The sequence below is a fragment of the Coturnix japonica genome, chromosome 5 (assembly GCF_054131305.1).
Source record: "Coturnix japonica strain WE chromosome 5, WE-NBRP24, whole genome shotgun sequence".
NCBI lineage: Eukaryota > Metazoa > Chordata > Aves > Galliformes > Phasianidae > Coturnix > Coturnix japonica.
Genome location: NC_140667.1, coordinates 9,569,103 through 9,587,158, shown reverse-complemented (window position 1 = coordinate 9,587,158; position 18,056 = coordinate 9,569,103). Strand labels below are relative to the sequence as shown.

The following is an 18,056-nucleotide window of genomic DNA, read 5'->3' as shown; positions in this document are numbered from 1 at the left end:
AGGGTTCCAAAGGAACATAGCATTCATACAAGTACCATATAATGAGAACAGCCCACTCAAACATTTTGAAAAGCAGCGGCACTTGACAGACAAAACAACTGCACTGAAAATTTGGTAATCCAATCTGAAAAGAGGTTGTAAATACTACAACTATTACCACCATGCAGGGGTTTTTGCCCAACTGGCAATACAATCCCTTCCACAAATGAGACCGAAGACCTGAAAGGAATACTTAAGTCAAATGCACTCCATGCTTTTTTTTGTTTGTTCATCAATTCCCACTCTCCCAGTCCCTCAAAGGAAAGTGAATGAGCAAACAATTCTGTGAGTAACTGTATAAAAAGGAATTCTTCTGTCACACATAATTTTTCAGTAAAAATGTAGCAGCAAATATGCCATACCTAATCTCTTTGTTAATTGCATCCAGCTGCTCCTGAAGCATCATGGCCAAAGTCTGAGCATCAGCCTGACCACTTGGTGACAGCAGATCAACTGAACTGAAAATAGTCTCTCTGTCATCCTCACCATCAGACACATCGACATCGCTTTCAAATGCTTGTGCCACATTTGCCAATACACTTGCTTGCTGAGCTCGCTCCCAGTCCTGCTCATTCAGAGTTTGAACCTGTTAAAAGAGAATTAAAAACAAAATCTCAGATATAAAAAGTGATATTTCTACTTGTATGGGAGATCACAGTGTGAACCACTGATTAATCAGCTGAGGCAAGTGTGGGGTCAGCTGTGGGAGCACAGGTGAAAGTTAAGTAGCTGTGCTCCCTGGAGGGGTGGAGTTCGACTCCACCTCCTCTGAGACCTCATTTAAGGGCTGACCCTCACTGAGGCAGCATCTCTTGGAGATCGCTTGCCAGGGAGGATCGCCTCAGCTCTGGTGAGTTCCCTTTTCCTTATACCTTCTGTATTTCCACCATTTTCCTTGTAATTGCTATTCTTGTTAGTACCAGCATAGTTACTGCCAATACACTACTATTTTTCAAGGTGTTTAAATTTCCTTTTTTTTTTTTTTTTTTTAAAGTCCACTTGCTTGAGGAATGCATCTATAAAGACAGTGATATTCAGAGAAACGTAAAACAAAAAGCTATGATGCAGATACTTGGCCTCTTATGGATAAGTACAGTTTTAAAACAGCCAGACCCAATAGTTAAAACACCATTATCTTGGCTATATACTTCCTCAACAGATTTTTGCTAACAAACACAATGAAAACGTTCAAATCAGCCTTATGTAAAAGGAGAACTTGCAAGACTTGGTTGTAGGACGGTGAATGTTAGATTAGTGAACCAAAGTTGAAATCTAAAGTGCAGACACACAAAAGACTCTTTCATATTATATTGCACAGATTTATCATACTTAAAGCAAATTGGACTTTACAGCCCCAAAATTGCAGTCTGAAATAAAATTATACAGCCTAGTAGCTGTGTATTAGATATTCTGCTTCACTAAAAGCAAGCACATAATAAAACATATTTCCATATAAAAGATCCAGCCCTTTTAATGTTGTGTAACCCTATTCCACCAACTCCTTGCAACAGGTTAATTTCAACTCATCTAATCTGTTGCCAAATACTCGATTGCTGTCACTTCCTTTCAGAGTTCTATTACCTTTGAAGGCTCATCTCTGAGAGCTGCCAAACGGCCTTTCTGAGGACGCCTCAGCACAGAAGAGGTGCCATAAGAGTCTGCATGACTGTCAGCCACAGATGAAGATGTCATAGGGTATCTGAAATCTGGTCGGCTAAGACAGGAAGAAATACTACCATTAGCAAGATGAGGAGAAGAGCTAAGAAACAAGCTAAGAAACCCACCCCAACGATTTTAGTTGTACCCAGGCTTTGTAAAGCCTTTTTTTTTCTTTTTTGAAGTGGTGTATTAGCTGCTTTATCTGCTCTATTAAGTATGTTTTATAGCTACAACTGAAGTGTTTTCATTTACAATAGGTAAAGGATGTTTTTTTTTTCCTTTCAGGAAATTAGAAAAAAAATAATTGAACTACAATTAAGTGCTTGTACCTATGATGAAGAGACGTGGCTCTCAGTCTCACTTGGTCATTTTCAGCCCTTAATGCTTCAATATTTAAGACAAGTTTATCCTATAAAGATAGAAAATATGTAACAATATACATTAAAAAATTCAGCCTCATATCCTAAATCTATAAGCTAATATTTAGTCCATTGATCTAATTGTTACGAAACTCAAATGTAACCAGATTTAAAACAGCCTTGAACAACACATAACCAAAACAATTACTGCTATACAGCACAGCACCATAACAAAAGGGCCTCCAAGGATAACTCTTGGTTCTCTACAATGTTAAAAACAAGTCCTAAAAGCATCTACCTTTAACTCTAGCACCCATAAATGCTGCAAAAACTTGGAATTTAACAAAGCAAAGCAATGAATGAGAAAACAATAAAAGACTATGAAAAGTGGCTGATGATAAACATCTGTGCCTTGTGTGAAAACTAGTGGCCTACATAAAAATTCAAAGCACATCCCATAAAGTATTCTGAATATATTCTTCATTTTATTACAAAAATCACAGCCTCTAATAGTTTGGCCTAGCTACTTACTAAAATGATTTGGGAAAATGCAGTATGCCTGTGATTTAATAAGCAATAGTATTATTTCAGAACAAGGTGATCATAAAATGAATCATCACTGCTTAAGGAAGCGAAATGAAAGGCCCCAATGCTATTATTCAAGAAGTATATTTGTCAGTTACAGGGCCAGACAATATTGAAAACTAAGTCTAATAAACATCTCTCTCAGAATTTTAAGACAGCTTTATCAAACAGGCATCTTACAACATCCACTGCTTCAAGTATACATCCAGGTGAAAATACCAACTGTTAAAGTATTTCTTTTTTTTTCTCTTACTGTTCATAGTTTTACGTATAAACAGTAAAAAAAAATAAAATAAAATGCTATGTAATCTTTTAAACTTCAGCAAATTGCTAATATATCCATGCATATTCTTTGCATGTATTTGTTATACACTTTACATATATATATATATATATGTTACATCTGAGAAAAAAAATATTATCTATAAAAACATCACAAAACTGAAGCAAACTAATATAAAATAAAACACACCAGCCCACAAAATTGGTATTTTTGGACTAAATAGTGTTAATAATATTGAGCTTTAAGGGGTAAGCCAAATCTGTTTCTGCTATGAGGCAACACAGCAATTATTTTCCAATGTAACATTGCAGAAATACATATTATACCTTCTCATGTTGAAGTTCCTCTATTTGTTTTTTTGCATTTTCAATTTCTCGAAGAAGTGAATTCTAAAACAAAACATAACACAAGTTATTTATAAAAGCTTACCACTCCTAAACCATAACCAGTAAGAGCTACTAACAAACTTTGGTCATATTCTACAGATGTATTTTAATTTACCAGACAGCTTACTGCTCCTGCTGTTTCACTTTGATCACATCTGAAAGCATATCCTTTTACATATGCAGCCCTGTAAACAATGGATTTACTAACAGCAGAAACTCTATATCCAATTCAATACAAATACCTTATTTGATCAAGAAAAAAAGACACCAAATAATAACTATGCAGCTAAAGAACTTTAAATTTGTTCAGTGTTCGGCTAGTAAGGTACTACTGGCTATCATCACTGAATTTTCATTTTGTTTTCACTTGTCTGATTAACAAAATTACTATAACGCAAGAGCTGTTTTCTTCACAATTATGTTGCAACTTTTAAATAGCTCCAGTAAAGACACTTACAACTACTACAATCTGTTGAAAGTAGTTCCCAAATTCAAATTAAGAATCACCCGAGAGCTACAACAATCAAAAAGATTTTAAACTAACATGACCAGAGTAAATGATTTTAAACCAAAGTAAAAAAACTCCCCCTTCTAATACTAAATTTATAACCACCTCATGTATTCTTTGCTTTTCAAAGTTGCCAAAAAGTTCTGCTAAACGCATTTCCTTGAGATGAGTAATACCACTATTTGCATTTTAAACATGTCATAAGCTTTCGTAAGTGAACAAACAAATCATTCTGGGAAAACAGCTTCAATGATTAGAAGGAAAGTACTCAAATTTTTATATGCGTGTTTCTTTCCAATTTATCACAGAAGAATGAGTTGCGGCAATACTTTTCTAGAAGCTGTTGCTGACAGTGAGGGACAGCTAAATTTTCTCATTATTCATGAATGCAGTCCAGGTTTGAGGAGTAAAGAGCGGTTTCAAGTTAACTCTAACACATCCCTCCCAACACTGACCATAAAAAAAAAAAAAAAAAGCCATCAGCTGCTTCTCAGAAATCAAATGTATGAAAACTGTCAGAGCAACCTTAACAGTAAGGCCCATAACAAGAGTCAGAAGTACTGGGAGCAGCTGGTGATCTTGAAAATAGTGATCTTAAAAGCTAGAATGAAAAGTTTGCAGACTTACATGTCAGACAACTGACTTCCCTGTCCATGGCAAGGACAAGTAAATTCCCTTTCAATTCAAATCATTCTATGATCACACAGGAAGCATCTTCACCATTAACCCAGAAGACCAGAACCAGTAGTGCCTACATTTGTACTACAGTACTTGATTTTTCTTACCCCCGAGAATGCAAAAGAAGGAAAAAGAAAAAGCTGAATTTCTAATGATCTGAGGTGTAGGCAGTTCTACAACTCTCAAAATACCAAAGGTTTAGGGATAAGAACTGAGTTAACATGAATCCATGAGAAAGTAAACACACATTGAAGCCTGAATACAACACTGTAAGCCACTCAGCTTTTACTGAGGCATTTCTCCAGATGGTCACCTCAGCCTCCTACAAGAAACTGTTTACTAACCCAAGACAAAGCAATTTAGCAACGAAGTACCACTGGTAAAAGGCACTTGTTTGTTGTTGTTTTTTTTAACGCAGAATCAGGGAATTCTTAAAGACAGGCATGAAAGAAAATCCTTAAGGACCTAGCTCCAAAAGCAGAAAGAAATCTGAGGTAAATACATAGAAATTTTAAAGAGGAATTAAATACAAGAGAAGGCTCTGACACGTGCACTGACAACACAAGGGATAGTTCCATTATATTTGTATAACCTGTCCATCTGGGGAAAGGAAAAAAAAAGCCACACGATTGTCTCTACTTGCAAGAATCTCACAATGATTTTGAGAAACCAAAGACAAAAGCTGTGGGAAATAAAAAGAATCTGAACTGAAAGGGTCACAGTTCAAGTCCTAATTCCTCCAACTTCCTGTATTACCCTGGAAAAGCCTATTTATGCAGTCCACACCAGTCAACTAAGAAAGAATAAAGCATCCTAACAGATGTGATCTCAATGCATGTTTAAGGCCTATCCTCCACACCTCCTTCCTGCCCCCCCCAAAAAAGACATGTTAAGAATATACTTCACATTACAAAATACAGAACTTACTACAGAATTATCTAATCAATAAACATGCTGGAATGTGACTTAAGGTTACCTTATCTTCCAAGGCAGCCATCCTTTCCTTGAGATGAAGCTGAAGCCTTTCATTAGATTCGGAGAGTAGCTTATCCACCGTTTCTGACAAGCGTTTATTATGCTCTTCATTCATCTTCTCTCTCTGCCGAGCCTAAGATAAACGACAAAAATTAGAATTCTTATGACAAAGTTACTGAAATAACTTGGAATTTACAATGTCTATAATATTGCCAGGTTGTAAAGCAGTATGCTTTCCTTAATCTACATTTTCCTTTAATATAAATTAATTTTCCAAAGGGATAAGAAATACTGTGTGTACCTCCAAGATTCTGCAGGGGAGTATAAGGGACACAAGATTGCAATGACCATTCGAGATAAGAAGTTTGAAAGTCTGAGCTTACACTTCAAAGCAAACTGGATTTCAAAAGCAATTAATTATTCATAACCTATAAATCATTTTTTGCATGCTCAGTTACTTCAGGAAGGTTTCTGATCTGCTCATCAGAAAGTATAATTAGCAATGAGGTAACTCCAAGCTTAATTCAAATTGATCAGAGACTTTCACCTGTTCTTTGAGACTGAAAGTTAACCATACAAAGTGGTCCAGATCTCCCAACTACAAGTCAGCCTGAACAATGGTTTATTTTAGAGCAGAAACAAAACTAGCTTTGCTGAATGACAGAAAAACATGAAGAGAATCAGACTTTCAGCTTTGTTTCTGTGCCAAAAATATGTATCGTACCCTCTGCAGTTCTTGATTCTTTTCTTCTAACTGTGCTTCCATCTGTCTCAGTCGCTCTTCTATATTGCCATGCCTCTCTTCAGCCTGTCAATTTAAAAAACAAAATCAGAATTTTTTAATAAAAAAACTTCCAAAAAGCATAAAAATACTGAAGAATGACTGTATATCTAACATGCTTTGTGTAACTGCCATTTATGGTAATATACAATGCAGAACGGATGCCTTCCTGTCACTAAGAGTACCTGGTGTGAGAGTTTGCAAAGCCTCTCATCACTAGATCCTATGAATCAACTCTCATTTGCAAATGATTTTGTAACAGCAGATTTTCATTTTAAGTTTCCCAAAAGCCAACCAAAAACAAACAAACAAAAAAAAACAAAACACAAAAAAACCAAAACTAAATGCATTCTCAACTTCTCCTCACTAGCTCAGACACTGATTTTTCGTTGTAGATCATGACAAAGCAGAAAGCAGCAAGCAGAAATGAAGACTGATATACAAATTCTACCTTCCTAAGTTTGGTGGTAAGTTCCAACACCTTAGCATCTTTAGCAGCAGAGTTCCCAGGAGACAAAAGGTCAGACTACAGAGCCAGTAAGGGATGGAAAAGATAACAGGGAAAGAAAAGAAACTAAGACTTCAAAGAGACACGCATACAAAAAGGTTCATTTATAGTTAACACATATATTACTTAAGATTTCACTATTCCGTTTGTAGTCCTCTAAAAATCTCTGTACTACTGACTACCCATTACTTCTCTCATCCTACATGTCTGACTTGGTTAACAGTAGAAAAAAACTACTTCCCCTTCAAAAATTGCTACCTTAAAACAATATTTTAATGCCTATTACTGAAAGAACTGTAATAAAACCCAACAAAGTAGTAGCTTTAAAAAGCCCTTTTGTAGTGCAACAGAGTTAAGAAGAAAAACTCAAACTCCAGAGAGAAATTAAAAGAACAGGACAAGTCACAGTGTGTTTCAAGAGATGAGAAGAAAACGGAGATAATCTCTGAACTGGTTGGGGAAAAACTAAAACAGACCAACAAAAACAACAGTAAGAACAGATTTTTTATAGTGAGACACTTGCAGAGATAACACTGTCCCAGTTATCTCACCTTTGTAAGTGCTGCAACTCTCTGTGCCAGCTCAGCTTCTACCTCTGGTAAAGTTTCAGCTTTTCTCAAAGTCTGCTGCAGCTTTTGCTCAGCTAGTTCAAGCCGTTCTTGCAATTGCCTGTTCTTATCTTCACTCTATACAGGATTATGATCAGCAATTTTTAGTGTTAAAATGGGAAACAATTTTGATCGAAGATAAAGGTAAAGGGACAGTTTACTGACTTTACTAGAACTAAGGACAACAAACTATCCAAAACTGGTTTCATGAACAAAGACAAGGCATCTTCCCTTTCAACATATGAAAGCCTTTTTCTTTTATTTATTGCAATTATTTTTTGCATGGATTCCAAAAGCAACTCTATCACGGAATATAGTAATGGTACAGGATCTATATAGAAAATGTTACAAACTTCCAACGTCAAGGCTCTGCTAAAAGCGAGTTGTATCAAGAACAAATTACTTTGTATTTTAAATAACACTAAGCACATCATCAGAAAATTTGTATTAAAACATAAGTGTGTACAAAACTTACAAAAAAAAATTACGAACAATAATTAAGTAAGCATTGCCTGGCTTCCTTCAGTTAGAAAGCCATTGACTAAATAAAGGACAAAACCCCACCCTTTGACACAATCAATCCATTGAAATACCCTAAAAATCACTTCTTCCCCAGTATATCTCATCTTCATTTCCAGGATAAAACTCCGTACAATACACTCCCCTCCCAAAAAATAATTATCAACAATGGCACACTATAAATACTTGTTTTCCTAAAAGCAAATTGAAATGCTTTAGAATAGTACAAACATTATTTCCATTAGCATTATGCTGAACAAAATGTACTGAGGAAATTACAACCTGTCGATGCATGGAGTCTTTAGTGGCTATTTCATTTTCAAGTTTATCATTGAGGTCATGCACAGATGTAGCTTCACGTTGTGCAGCGAGGTAGCGTTTTTCAAGAGTTGTAATTCTCTCTTCCATGTCCTCCTTTTGGGCCATAGTCTACCCAAAACACAAGACAGAACTTAGTCTTTGATATTGGAGATAATTATTTACTAATCAAACTAGGGAGCACACAAATGTGAGCATAAATCATAACTTCAGCTAATGAGTTCAAAGCCTCTCTTGTTTTTAACAGTACGTTTAAGATCACTAATTTTTACATTAAGGTCCAAGTGTTCTGTGAACTAAAGGTCTCTTTCAGTTTAGAAAGGATACATCTCTTCCAGAGTTCAGAAGACAAATTTTAAGGTACAGGTCTTTTAAACAAAAAAAGACCATCATGCTGTAAGCAATTACGCCTTACCTTTAAACCAACCAACATTAAGGATGAACTAAGCACCAATAATGAATTTTATAAAGCAACTACGACTACCCCAATTTTGAAAGTTTATTCCTCACCTCTCGTACATCTCTCTGCAATTTTGTGTTCATTTCTTCAGACTTGATTAAATCTTTTCTAGCTGTGTCCAGATCTTCTTCTAGCTCTGCTACTCTACTAGACAAAGCAGTAAGGCGTTCTTTCATTTGTGTCTGTTCCTTGTTTTGCTTATCTATGATGTCTTGGAGTTCAATCACTTTAGCAAGATTTTCATCATGGCACAAAGAACCATCAGAAGATCGCTATTAAGGAGAGAAAAATAATTACATATCACATAGAAATTTGAAAAACGAACAGTTAAGTTCACATCCCACCCCTGAAATAGTTCTATTATGAGATAAACTGCAAAAACCTAAACAGGCTTTTTGATTAAATCTTCACTCATAATCTTCTATTATGGTTTGCAATTAAAATATTCTGGTTAATCTTAACATAATAATAAAAATAATCAGACAGCTTAAAGCAAATAGCCCTTACCTTCCCATTTGTAGTTGGTGTATTTTCTTGTTCGTGATTTATATCCAGCATCCCATCTGGAAGCGTTTTTTTCTGATTATTTTGCTCTTTCAGAATCATTAACTAAAAGAAAACAAAAGCTTATGTAAGTTTCAAGTTTAATTTCCATCTCAATAGCAATATAAAGAACAGCTGCAAAAGCAAAGGAGCAAAACAAAGTTACTGATTTCACTGCAAGGTATGTATTAAGAAAATATGTCACAAGTACTCAAAAAAATATGCCACTGCTCCCCAACAGCAGCTGTTCTAAAACCACAGAAACTATTTTGTTTGTTTTTCTCAAGTTTGATTTTCTTTTTTTTTCCCCCTCTCTCCCCTTCTGCTCTTTCATAGTTACAGAATTAAAAACTACAGTCAACTCCACTTGGTAAAAATTAAAAGCACAAAATTGAAAGAAAATCTTTAATAAATGAATAAATGACAAGTATTGATTAAACACAGTGCACACCTGAAGAATACTTTTAAAAGACACTTACCTCTTTATGTGTAGTACCTAGTTCTTCCTCCAATAAGCTACATCTTTCAAGTGCTACTCGTAACCTCTCTCTTACCTGAAAGAGTCATTTCAGTGATATCAAACTATTTGAAATAAGGAAATCAAGTTCACACACTGTCATTCTGCCACACACTCTTCGGTTATAAACAGTGCTTTATTTTCACTACATTCAGAGATCAGCTTAATCTCAAGCCACTAGTAATTACAACAGGCACTAGCAAAAAAAATTATATCTAGATAAACAATGACTGTCTCACAATCTAGTGAATCTCCTTTTCTCAGTCATTAGCATATTATATTCCCGCATGACCTGTACACATAGGCAAGAATTAAGCAAATCCAGAATTTACCCACCCTTTTGTAAGGTATAAAGCATGTGTGCTTTTCCTCATTCTCTACAAGGAAGAAAGGATATATATCTCCTGAAAATAACCTGCAAGACTTTATATACAAATTCACAAAAGTAGTTCAGCAAACTATGAGTTGGCAGCAAAATTCACAATAAGTTTCACCATTTGCATTGCCTGCTTCTAACATCAGGTACAGCTGAAGGGCGGAGCTCCTTTAAATCAGCTTTATTTAATAGCTCAGTGTAAGCAGATTTCTTTCCTCCTGTTCTCTCTAGTCCACTTGTTGTATTACACAATTAAAAGTCTAAATCCTGATATTATACAGGTAAACAAACATGCTTTGCTCCAACAAATATATAAACCAAGCATGGTTTGGATGCAACATTAGCACATTTGACAGAATGATGGAATAAGCTTACTGCAATGTAACACCTTTTCTTGGGAGCACAGTTATTGACAGTATTTTAGTACGGTCTCCACTTTAATATAACAAGTATATACAACTGTATGGTTTACACTAAGAAGGAAAACATGAAGCAGCATAGTTATTACCTTTTCATCAAGGGCTTTATGGTGTTCAAATAAAGATTTTAGTGCTTTGAGAACTTCTACTTCACTAGAAACTCCTGCTGGAGACTGAGCTTGTCTCTTCACGACAGTCATTCTGAGAGACCGCTCATGCCTGGAGACGAGACACTCCAAATGTTCCAGTAACAGCTATAAAAAAAAAAGCAACAATGTTTATTCCCATTCTAGAGAGTTACAGAAAACTGTGCCTCCTAAAACATAGCATTTTGACATCTAAATTTCAAAGAACCATTATATTTCATTCATTTCACCCATACTAGAAGTGATATCCGAGCTAATGAATTCCCTATACTCTATGTAATTTTAAAATCAGGTTTCTACTTAACTGACCCTTTCCAGTTCTTCCACTAATCTGAAGAACAGCATGCTTGTCTGAAGGACATACAAATGAAATACCCTTAACTTTCTGCTGGCAGAATCTGTGTAATCTGATGGAAAAGACCACTACAGCTTGCCCACTCAACTCCTCTAATCTTGAGCACAATATATTTTCAAAACTGTAACTAGAAGAGAGTTGAATAACAGATAGTACTGTGATCTTAAATGCCTTTTTCCTGATTCTGCACAGCAATATTTGGAGCCATACATAAGCTTCCAGGCCTTCTTAACATACATTTGCGCTCCCAGAATTACCCCTGTGCAAATAGCAAGGTAAGAAAGCATTGAGCTTTTCTAACTCAATATCCTTTTTTTTCCCCCCCTTCATTTCATTGGATGATAGAAAACCAACGATCTTGGAGAGAAGACAAGGAACTAACCCTCGTATTATTTCTTTCAGCTTTCAGTTCAGCAATTTCTTCTTCCCTTTCAAGCAGCTGTTCCCTGCATACATTTAGCTCTTTTGTAAGCGCTGCGAATTCCTGAAATAAACCAGACAAATGTAAATACATTAAATCCTAGGATGTAGCAAGAGTGGATTCATATGAACACTTGATGGAATTTCTTAAAGAATTCATTTCAGATTTCTAAAGCCAATACATTTGTACAGTCAGGATAAGCAGGCTTAAGTTTCAATGCTTAAAACAGTTATAAAGTAACAATAAAATACACCGGAACGGTACTATGATAACCTTCTTCTGTCTTTCCAGGTAATTACATGAGTTAGGGTAACCCTGTTCACAGAATCACAGAATTATCAAGTTGGAAAAGACCTTGAAGATCATCCAGTCCAACCCTTACCAATACTTCCCGGCTAAATCATATTCATCAATACAACATCCAGACGTTTCTTGAACACTCCCATGGTCGGTGACTCCACCACCTCCCTGGGCAGTGCATTCCAATGCCTGACTACCCTTTCTAAGAAGTAATACTTCCTAATGTTCAGCCTGAATCTCCCCTGGCGCAGCTTAAAACCATTCTCTCTAGTTCTATCATCGATTACACGAGAGAAGAAGCCAACCCCCAGCTCACTACAACCTCCCTTCAGTTTCTCTTTGTTCAACAAAGAGAAAAGCCTGTTTCTATTGCACTTGAATATTGTTTCTAAGGTTTGGGTTTTCTGATACAAAGAGATACTACTGCGCAACTGGAATAGCTACAATATCCTAAACTATTTCCATTCTCCAGCAACAATGTTACAAGAAACATAAAAGGCATTGGACCAACTGAAGGAGCACACTCCGGATACAATGTAAGATACAACTACATAGTATCATTCGGTAAATGCTGAGAATTCCATTCCAGCTTAGTTTGGTAACATTTCAGGTGTAATCTGAAACATGAAGAACAATTATTAGCAGTAAGCCTAAACATGAATGAGGTCATACTTTAGAGGACAGCGCTATATGAAACAGACCGCTTTTGTTAACTATGTCACTTAGGATAAGAAAATACACATCAGCCAACTCAGTAGCTGGTGAACATTACAGAAGATAGAAAAGCTAGTAAACTAATTAGTCTTCTCTATTTTTCTACTTTCTATAAAAGAGAAAGATAAATCATGTCTGTTAGAAAGCCCGTAAGTACAGTTGCACTGCTAAGACAATCAAGGTAACAATAAGAATATGCTGTGTAAATACACTGCATAAAAGTTACTTCTCTAATCTTTCCAAACTCTGCAAGATACGCTGCTCAACTGGCAGCAGCTGCATATCAAGTAAAGGCTTAAGATGGAGCTGTTTTGTAGTAAAATTCAAAGTGACAAAAAGCCATGCTGAAAACAAAAGGACACATCAACTATTTATACTAGTATGTCCATTCACTCTAACTGGAAGCTAAAACAAGCAGCCTAAAAATGTCTTAATTGAAGTAATTAAAAGACTGGTTTAGAATGCTTTAATCTAAAACACATACATGACAAAGAATTCTTTTGCACGATATATTGCCTAGAGAGAACTCCTTCAGGATTACTAACACAGCAGGTGCTAAAAGTTGTCATGAACAGAAAACAGCACCACCACAGATAGAGAATCCCTCATCATAACCACTCCTGCTAAATAAAAACTTATCATGCATATTCCAGTCAGAATTTGTGAGCATCATTAGCTCACCCCCAGTAACTCTGTGGGACTTTCCACGACTCCCAAGCAAATGACAGCATGCATCTCTTTTGCTCCAGATGGAAGCACAGGTAAACCCAGCCGAGGTTCTAAACGTGTAGTTCTTCACAGGCCCATCCCACTTATCTTTGTATATTATGCAACTGACTGTTTTCAAGTTGTAATGAAGTACTAGAAGTACTAAGTACAAGACTCAAAGTATTTCCAAAAGAGCTTGATACAAACTTACTTTATGGGTTGCTCTTTTCCCCAGTTTTCCAAACAAATAAAAATGCCTCCAAGTGCCAACATCAAAATCCAGAAGCATGGAGACTCATAAAGGACATCAGGCTGACATGGTGAGCTCTACATTCCTCTAGACTATCTCTAGTCCTGAGGACAGAGCACTGAAAGCAGTAAGGATTACCAGACACTGTTTTGCCACTTGTCCTCAACTTAGTATCACTGTATGGCATTAATAAAAATGTTGCTGAGGACAACAATGAGCTCTGCCTACAGAAAAGCAGTGTATGTTTCAAAGGAAGTTGATTCACCCTTCAAATAATAATTACAGACAGTTCTGTTCCATTGCATTCTCCTGTGCAAATATAAACTGTAGCACAAATATATCATAATTCTGACACGAACCATCACACTGCGAGGCGACCCAAGAAGAACAATGTACATGGGAATTTATACTGCTGCTCCATAAACAGACTGACACGTATTTCTAGCATTGCATAATACATTCATTGCTGTTTGTTTTTACAAAACGTATTTGCTTAGAGTCCCATAAGCTGCTCTATAAAGAACACTCAAGTGTCCTCAGTTTCAGCTGATGCTGCCAAAAGACATGTCCTTTCTAGTTTAAATCACTCTCTTCAGCAGTAGATAATTTGTGATTTCCTCAAGCAGTTCAAAATGAAACTTTGCAACTTCATGACCTAAAAACATTCTGATTTATCTCACCTTCTCTGGCACTAAATCAATGTACAGAAACAAACACAAGAAACAAGAAAATTCATAAGCAGCTTTTTTACTTGTCCAAATACCATATTGCTTTGTACATAAAGAGAAGCTTGAAAGTTTCAGAACTGAAGATCTGCTTTGCTTCCAGTTGCAATCAAAATAATAAATACTCCACTCTGAAATTGACAGGAGTGGGGACTCAGAATAAGCCCGACAGAGCACTTACTACAAGAAACAGTGTGCCAAATATACTAGATAAATGTCCTCTGTTGTTTAGAGTGCACTGGCAAAAACCCATGTAGTAAACTGAAATGCTTACTCAAGAAAGTAACTTTCTGAACCAAACGACACTCAATGTCAGAAAAGAAAACTCAGCAAAAAACTAAACTCAGTAGAATTAACTCTGTTGCTGCTCAGTAATATATTTTCTGGGTTTTATCCACATATTCCAACATTTCTATATGTCTTCATCAAAAAGAACTGACCTTCACCCCCCAGTGTTCTAAACACCACAAACATTCTTCCAACAAGTAGCACCAGCTGATTTAGATGTCAAGCCTGTAGAATTGCAATGTCTGATTTTATATTTGACTACTTAAAAGATGATAAAACATGAGTTGTACAGCAGGGATGCCCTTTCTATGATAACTGCAGAGAACAGTAGGGTTGTTTGGGACTTGCTTAAACATAAGACATTTTTGCACAGAACACAAACACCACTCAAGCAACTAAGAATTCAAGACTAACGGTAACAAGGTGACTATAAAACTTACTTTAAGGATAAGAGGGTAAGAAAAGCTTTTAGCTCATTAAGGAAATATTATGTATTAAAAAAATATCTTCTGGCAATACAAGGATGAAGATGCAATTGTTGCACCTCTAGGAACATCTCTGCCCCAATTATGTGAGCAATATTTACCTATTTAATCCTTAAGTAACATTCTGTTTTACTGTTAACATTCTGTTCTGTAATCTGCACATCAAACAACCTACACAAGTATCCAATATGCTGAAAATATGGTAAGAACAACAGGGGAATAACCCAGGCCATCAGGGATGAGAAACCAAGGTAAATATGAGACAAGTTTCAATGACGTTATTCATATTACATGCAATCCATGCTTACTCCAAACACTGTGCACACAGAAATGAGAACTGTCATAAATACAACGAAGTAAACCTAAATATCTACACTTAACAGGATATTTAATAGCCAACTCATTTTAAACCTAATGGTTATAGACAGCAGCAGTGGCCAATACCCCAACATAACGGGTTTTAAAATACTCACACATTTAATAGAACTGTTTAACAGAATCTGGAGGGGTCAAGTACCAGCAAGCAAGTTTTGTAGCTATTGACTCACACCAGTTCACCTTTTTCAGCTCACAGGATTATTTAATAATTCAAGAGCAGAGCTACAACTCAAAAGCACTTGCATGTTTTGATCATTAAAATCCCGCCTTCCAAGAAAATGCAGAAACCCCAGAAGAAACAATAACCAACATAAGCAGTGCTTTGCGTATCCAGCCCAACAAATCCGATTACTTTCAGCCTTTCCAGTATCTATGGCATGCTAGAATGGAAAGACAAAAATTAGCCTAGAATGTATAAAAAAAGAATTTGCTTTTCACCCAATGAGATTACTTTCCAGTAAGCATCAAACACAGATATGGTTATGTCAGACTCCTGAGAGTGAACTTAAAAGATCTTTCACGCTCAAACCGGCAGAGAACCTGCCTGCCAGTAAGAACAGTGCAGTAAACACCGCCTTTAAAAATATCCACCCTCCTCTCCTATTCCTCATTTTGCTTAAGAGGTTTAAGTATCTCCCCAAAAAAACCCAAACTCTGCTATTAAAACACAGGTGCAAATTTCTTTAACAATTACAATTTTTTCACATTCCAGCCACCAACACTGAGATAGTTTAATGAGTAGTTACTAATAAATTCAATACATATTAAAGTTAAGCTTCTTTTATCATTCTAGTTCTCTTTCAGTCGAATATTCTTGACTTTCACTTTATGGATTGACCTTTCTGGGCTTTGTCATTAATGATGCTCCACTCTAAATGTGCAATTAAGTTTTAAAACGTTTACAGTTAATAATTTTACTGCTCTGGAATGAAACACACTGCTTCCAGTCCACTTTGGAAGACAGTCAAACGAATGCCCAAGAGTAAAACAGGAATGCACAGAGCAAAACCAAATATCCACTGCAATAAACAGGTTTCCAGTTACTGTCTTGACTGACCTGCTCTCATTTACACATAGTGTTCACTGAGCCTTAACTACAAAGCACTAAATCTAGATTTAATTGCTAAGGACTTTCAGAAAGTGCTGCATGTTGAAGTACAAGGAAACATAAATGAACATGAACAATATTTGGCAGTTTTGCAATAGGAATGCAGAATTAACAGAAAAAGGGGGAAGGAAACACATCAGTTCCACATTCTCTTCTAAAGCTCTTCTTTCCCCTTAGTAAGATTTCTGACAGACATTTCCTACTGGGGCATAGAAATGTAGAAGTACCGAAACCCAAACATGGCAGAATCTTTGACCTCTTGAAAGATCAGAGGTCCTCCTTTCACCACACTAATTAATACCCAAAGTTCACACGCACTCTTTGGAAAGAGAGCCTGTAAGCTCTAGCACACAAACTGAACTGGAGGTTGAAGGCAGGCAAACAGGAAGCACCTACGCTCAACTCATTAAATGCAGACAACAGAAGCCATTTAAACTAGCAAAATCATTACCACCTCTGCTATCAAGTTCAATTTTCTCTAAATCATGCAAATCATCACTGTTATGCAGATAAGGCTAAGGGCAAAGCCCAGTTCAAAAACATATCTTGGTGAACCACTGGACAGCCAATAGTCACCGATCAGACACATCATTCTAGAGCGCGAAGTAGATCTAAGCCCTGGCAGCATTCTATTTTCTTCAGTGCTCAGCGCACCTCGTTTTAAGCCTGCACTATTAAGCACAAGGAACATAAGAGTATTCAAACAGGCCAGAAAATATCACCCAGTTACTCCTGGTTTAGGTCTAATTTTGCAGTTTGCTAAGTTCCTTCCTTTAAGACAACCAGCCTTGATATCGCTGACAGGTAAAGAATCTGCTCTTCAATTCATTCCTTCACCTCTTCATCAACTTTAACAAATTACCATCAGCATATGTGGCCTGTTTCAAAGTATGGTGGATCACAGAGTCTACTTTCAGTTAACTCAGGGCAGGCAACACCTACCTTCATCTCAACCTTTTTAACAGAGACTTATAAACTACTTTTACAGCTACAGAAGTGTGTCAAAGATTTCATACTGAATCAGCAAACAACAATACCAAAGCAATTCCACCCTATCCCCAAAGGCTTTTTCCAAACACTCACTACTAGTGGGGGGAATCCTGTCACTTAGTACTCAGCAGCATGCACTAAGAATTAACAAGAAAGAAACGGACCACTAATTACAAACCCAAGTTGTAAGTTCTTTTCTCGTCTTGCAAGTAGTTGCAAAACGCTGCTACTGAAGCTACATTGTGAATCTTCAGATAAAAAGTTCGGAAGTACAACAGCCAGCACGCAGCAAGCACAGAGTTTACAGAAGCTGTCCTCAAAAACTTAGCATCTATTCATACACAAAGGTAGTGAGTGTATGGCCCACCCAATTCCAACACTCTGCCATAGGCAGGACTGCCACCCACCAGATGGGGCTGTTCAGGGCCCCATCCTACCGCACCTTGAGGACCTCCAGGGACAGGGCATCCACAGCTGCTCTGGGCATCTGAGCCAGGGGCCTCACTGCCCTCTGAGTAAAATTACAAGATCCAATAAATATGCATCAGGAAAGCTTCAGTCATCATGGAGGAGCAGGCTTTTAAGCATAGGGTGTGTTTGGCTACTTTGTGCAGACTGGTCAGCTCTACAGTAGTCGTTCCCAACACTGTGCAAACCTCAACATTCA

The 18,056-nt window shown here is 36.7% G+C and overlaps 1 protein-coding gene across 15 annotated transcripts in view; it reads right to left on the bottom strand.

Moving 5' to 3' along the window:
• PPFIA1 (PPFI scaffold protein A1) overlaps positions 1-18,056 on the bottom strand; it is a 53,725-nt gene that overhangs the window by 22,207 nt on the left and 13,462 nt on the right. For all 15 annotated transcript variants that reach the window (XM_085549984.1, XM_085549986.1, XM_085549990.1 and 12 more), the window contains 13 exons: positions 11,405-11,506; positions 10,611-10,775; positions 9,689-9,763; positions 9,174-9,275; positions 8,717-8,938; positions 8,171-8,317; positions 7,313-7,447; positions 6,197-6,280; positions 5,474-5,605; positions 3,252-3,314; positions 2,028-2,107; positions 1,621-1,753; positions 402-625 (listed from right to left, as the gene is read on the bottom strand). In XM_085549984.1, the coding sequence (XP_085406110.1) occupies positions 402-625; positions 1,621-1,753; positions 2,028-2,107; positions 3,252-3,314; positions 5,474-5,605; positions 6,197-6,280; positions 7,313-7,447; positions 8,171-8,317; positions 8,717-8,938; positions 9,174-9,275; positions 9,689-9,763; positions 10,611-10,775; positions 11,405-11,506 (1,664 nt within the window). The remainder of the gene's footprint in view (positions 1-401; positions 626-1,620; positions 1,754-2,027; positions 2,108-3,251; positions 3,315-5,473; positions 5,606-6,196; positions 6,281-7,312; positions 7,448-8,170; positions 8,318-8,716; positions 8,939-9,173; positions 9,276-9,688; positions 9,764-10,610; positions 10,776-11,404; positions 11,507-18,056) is intronic.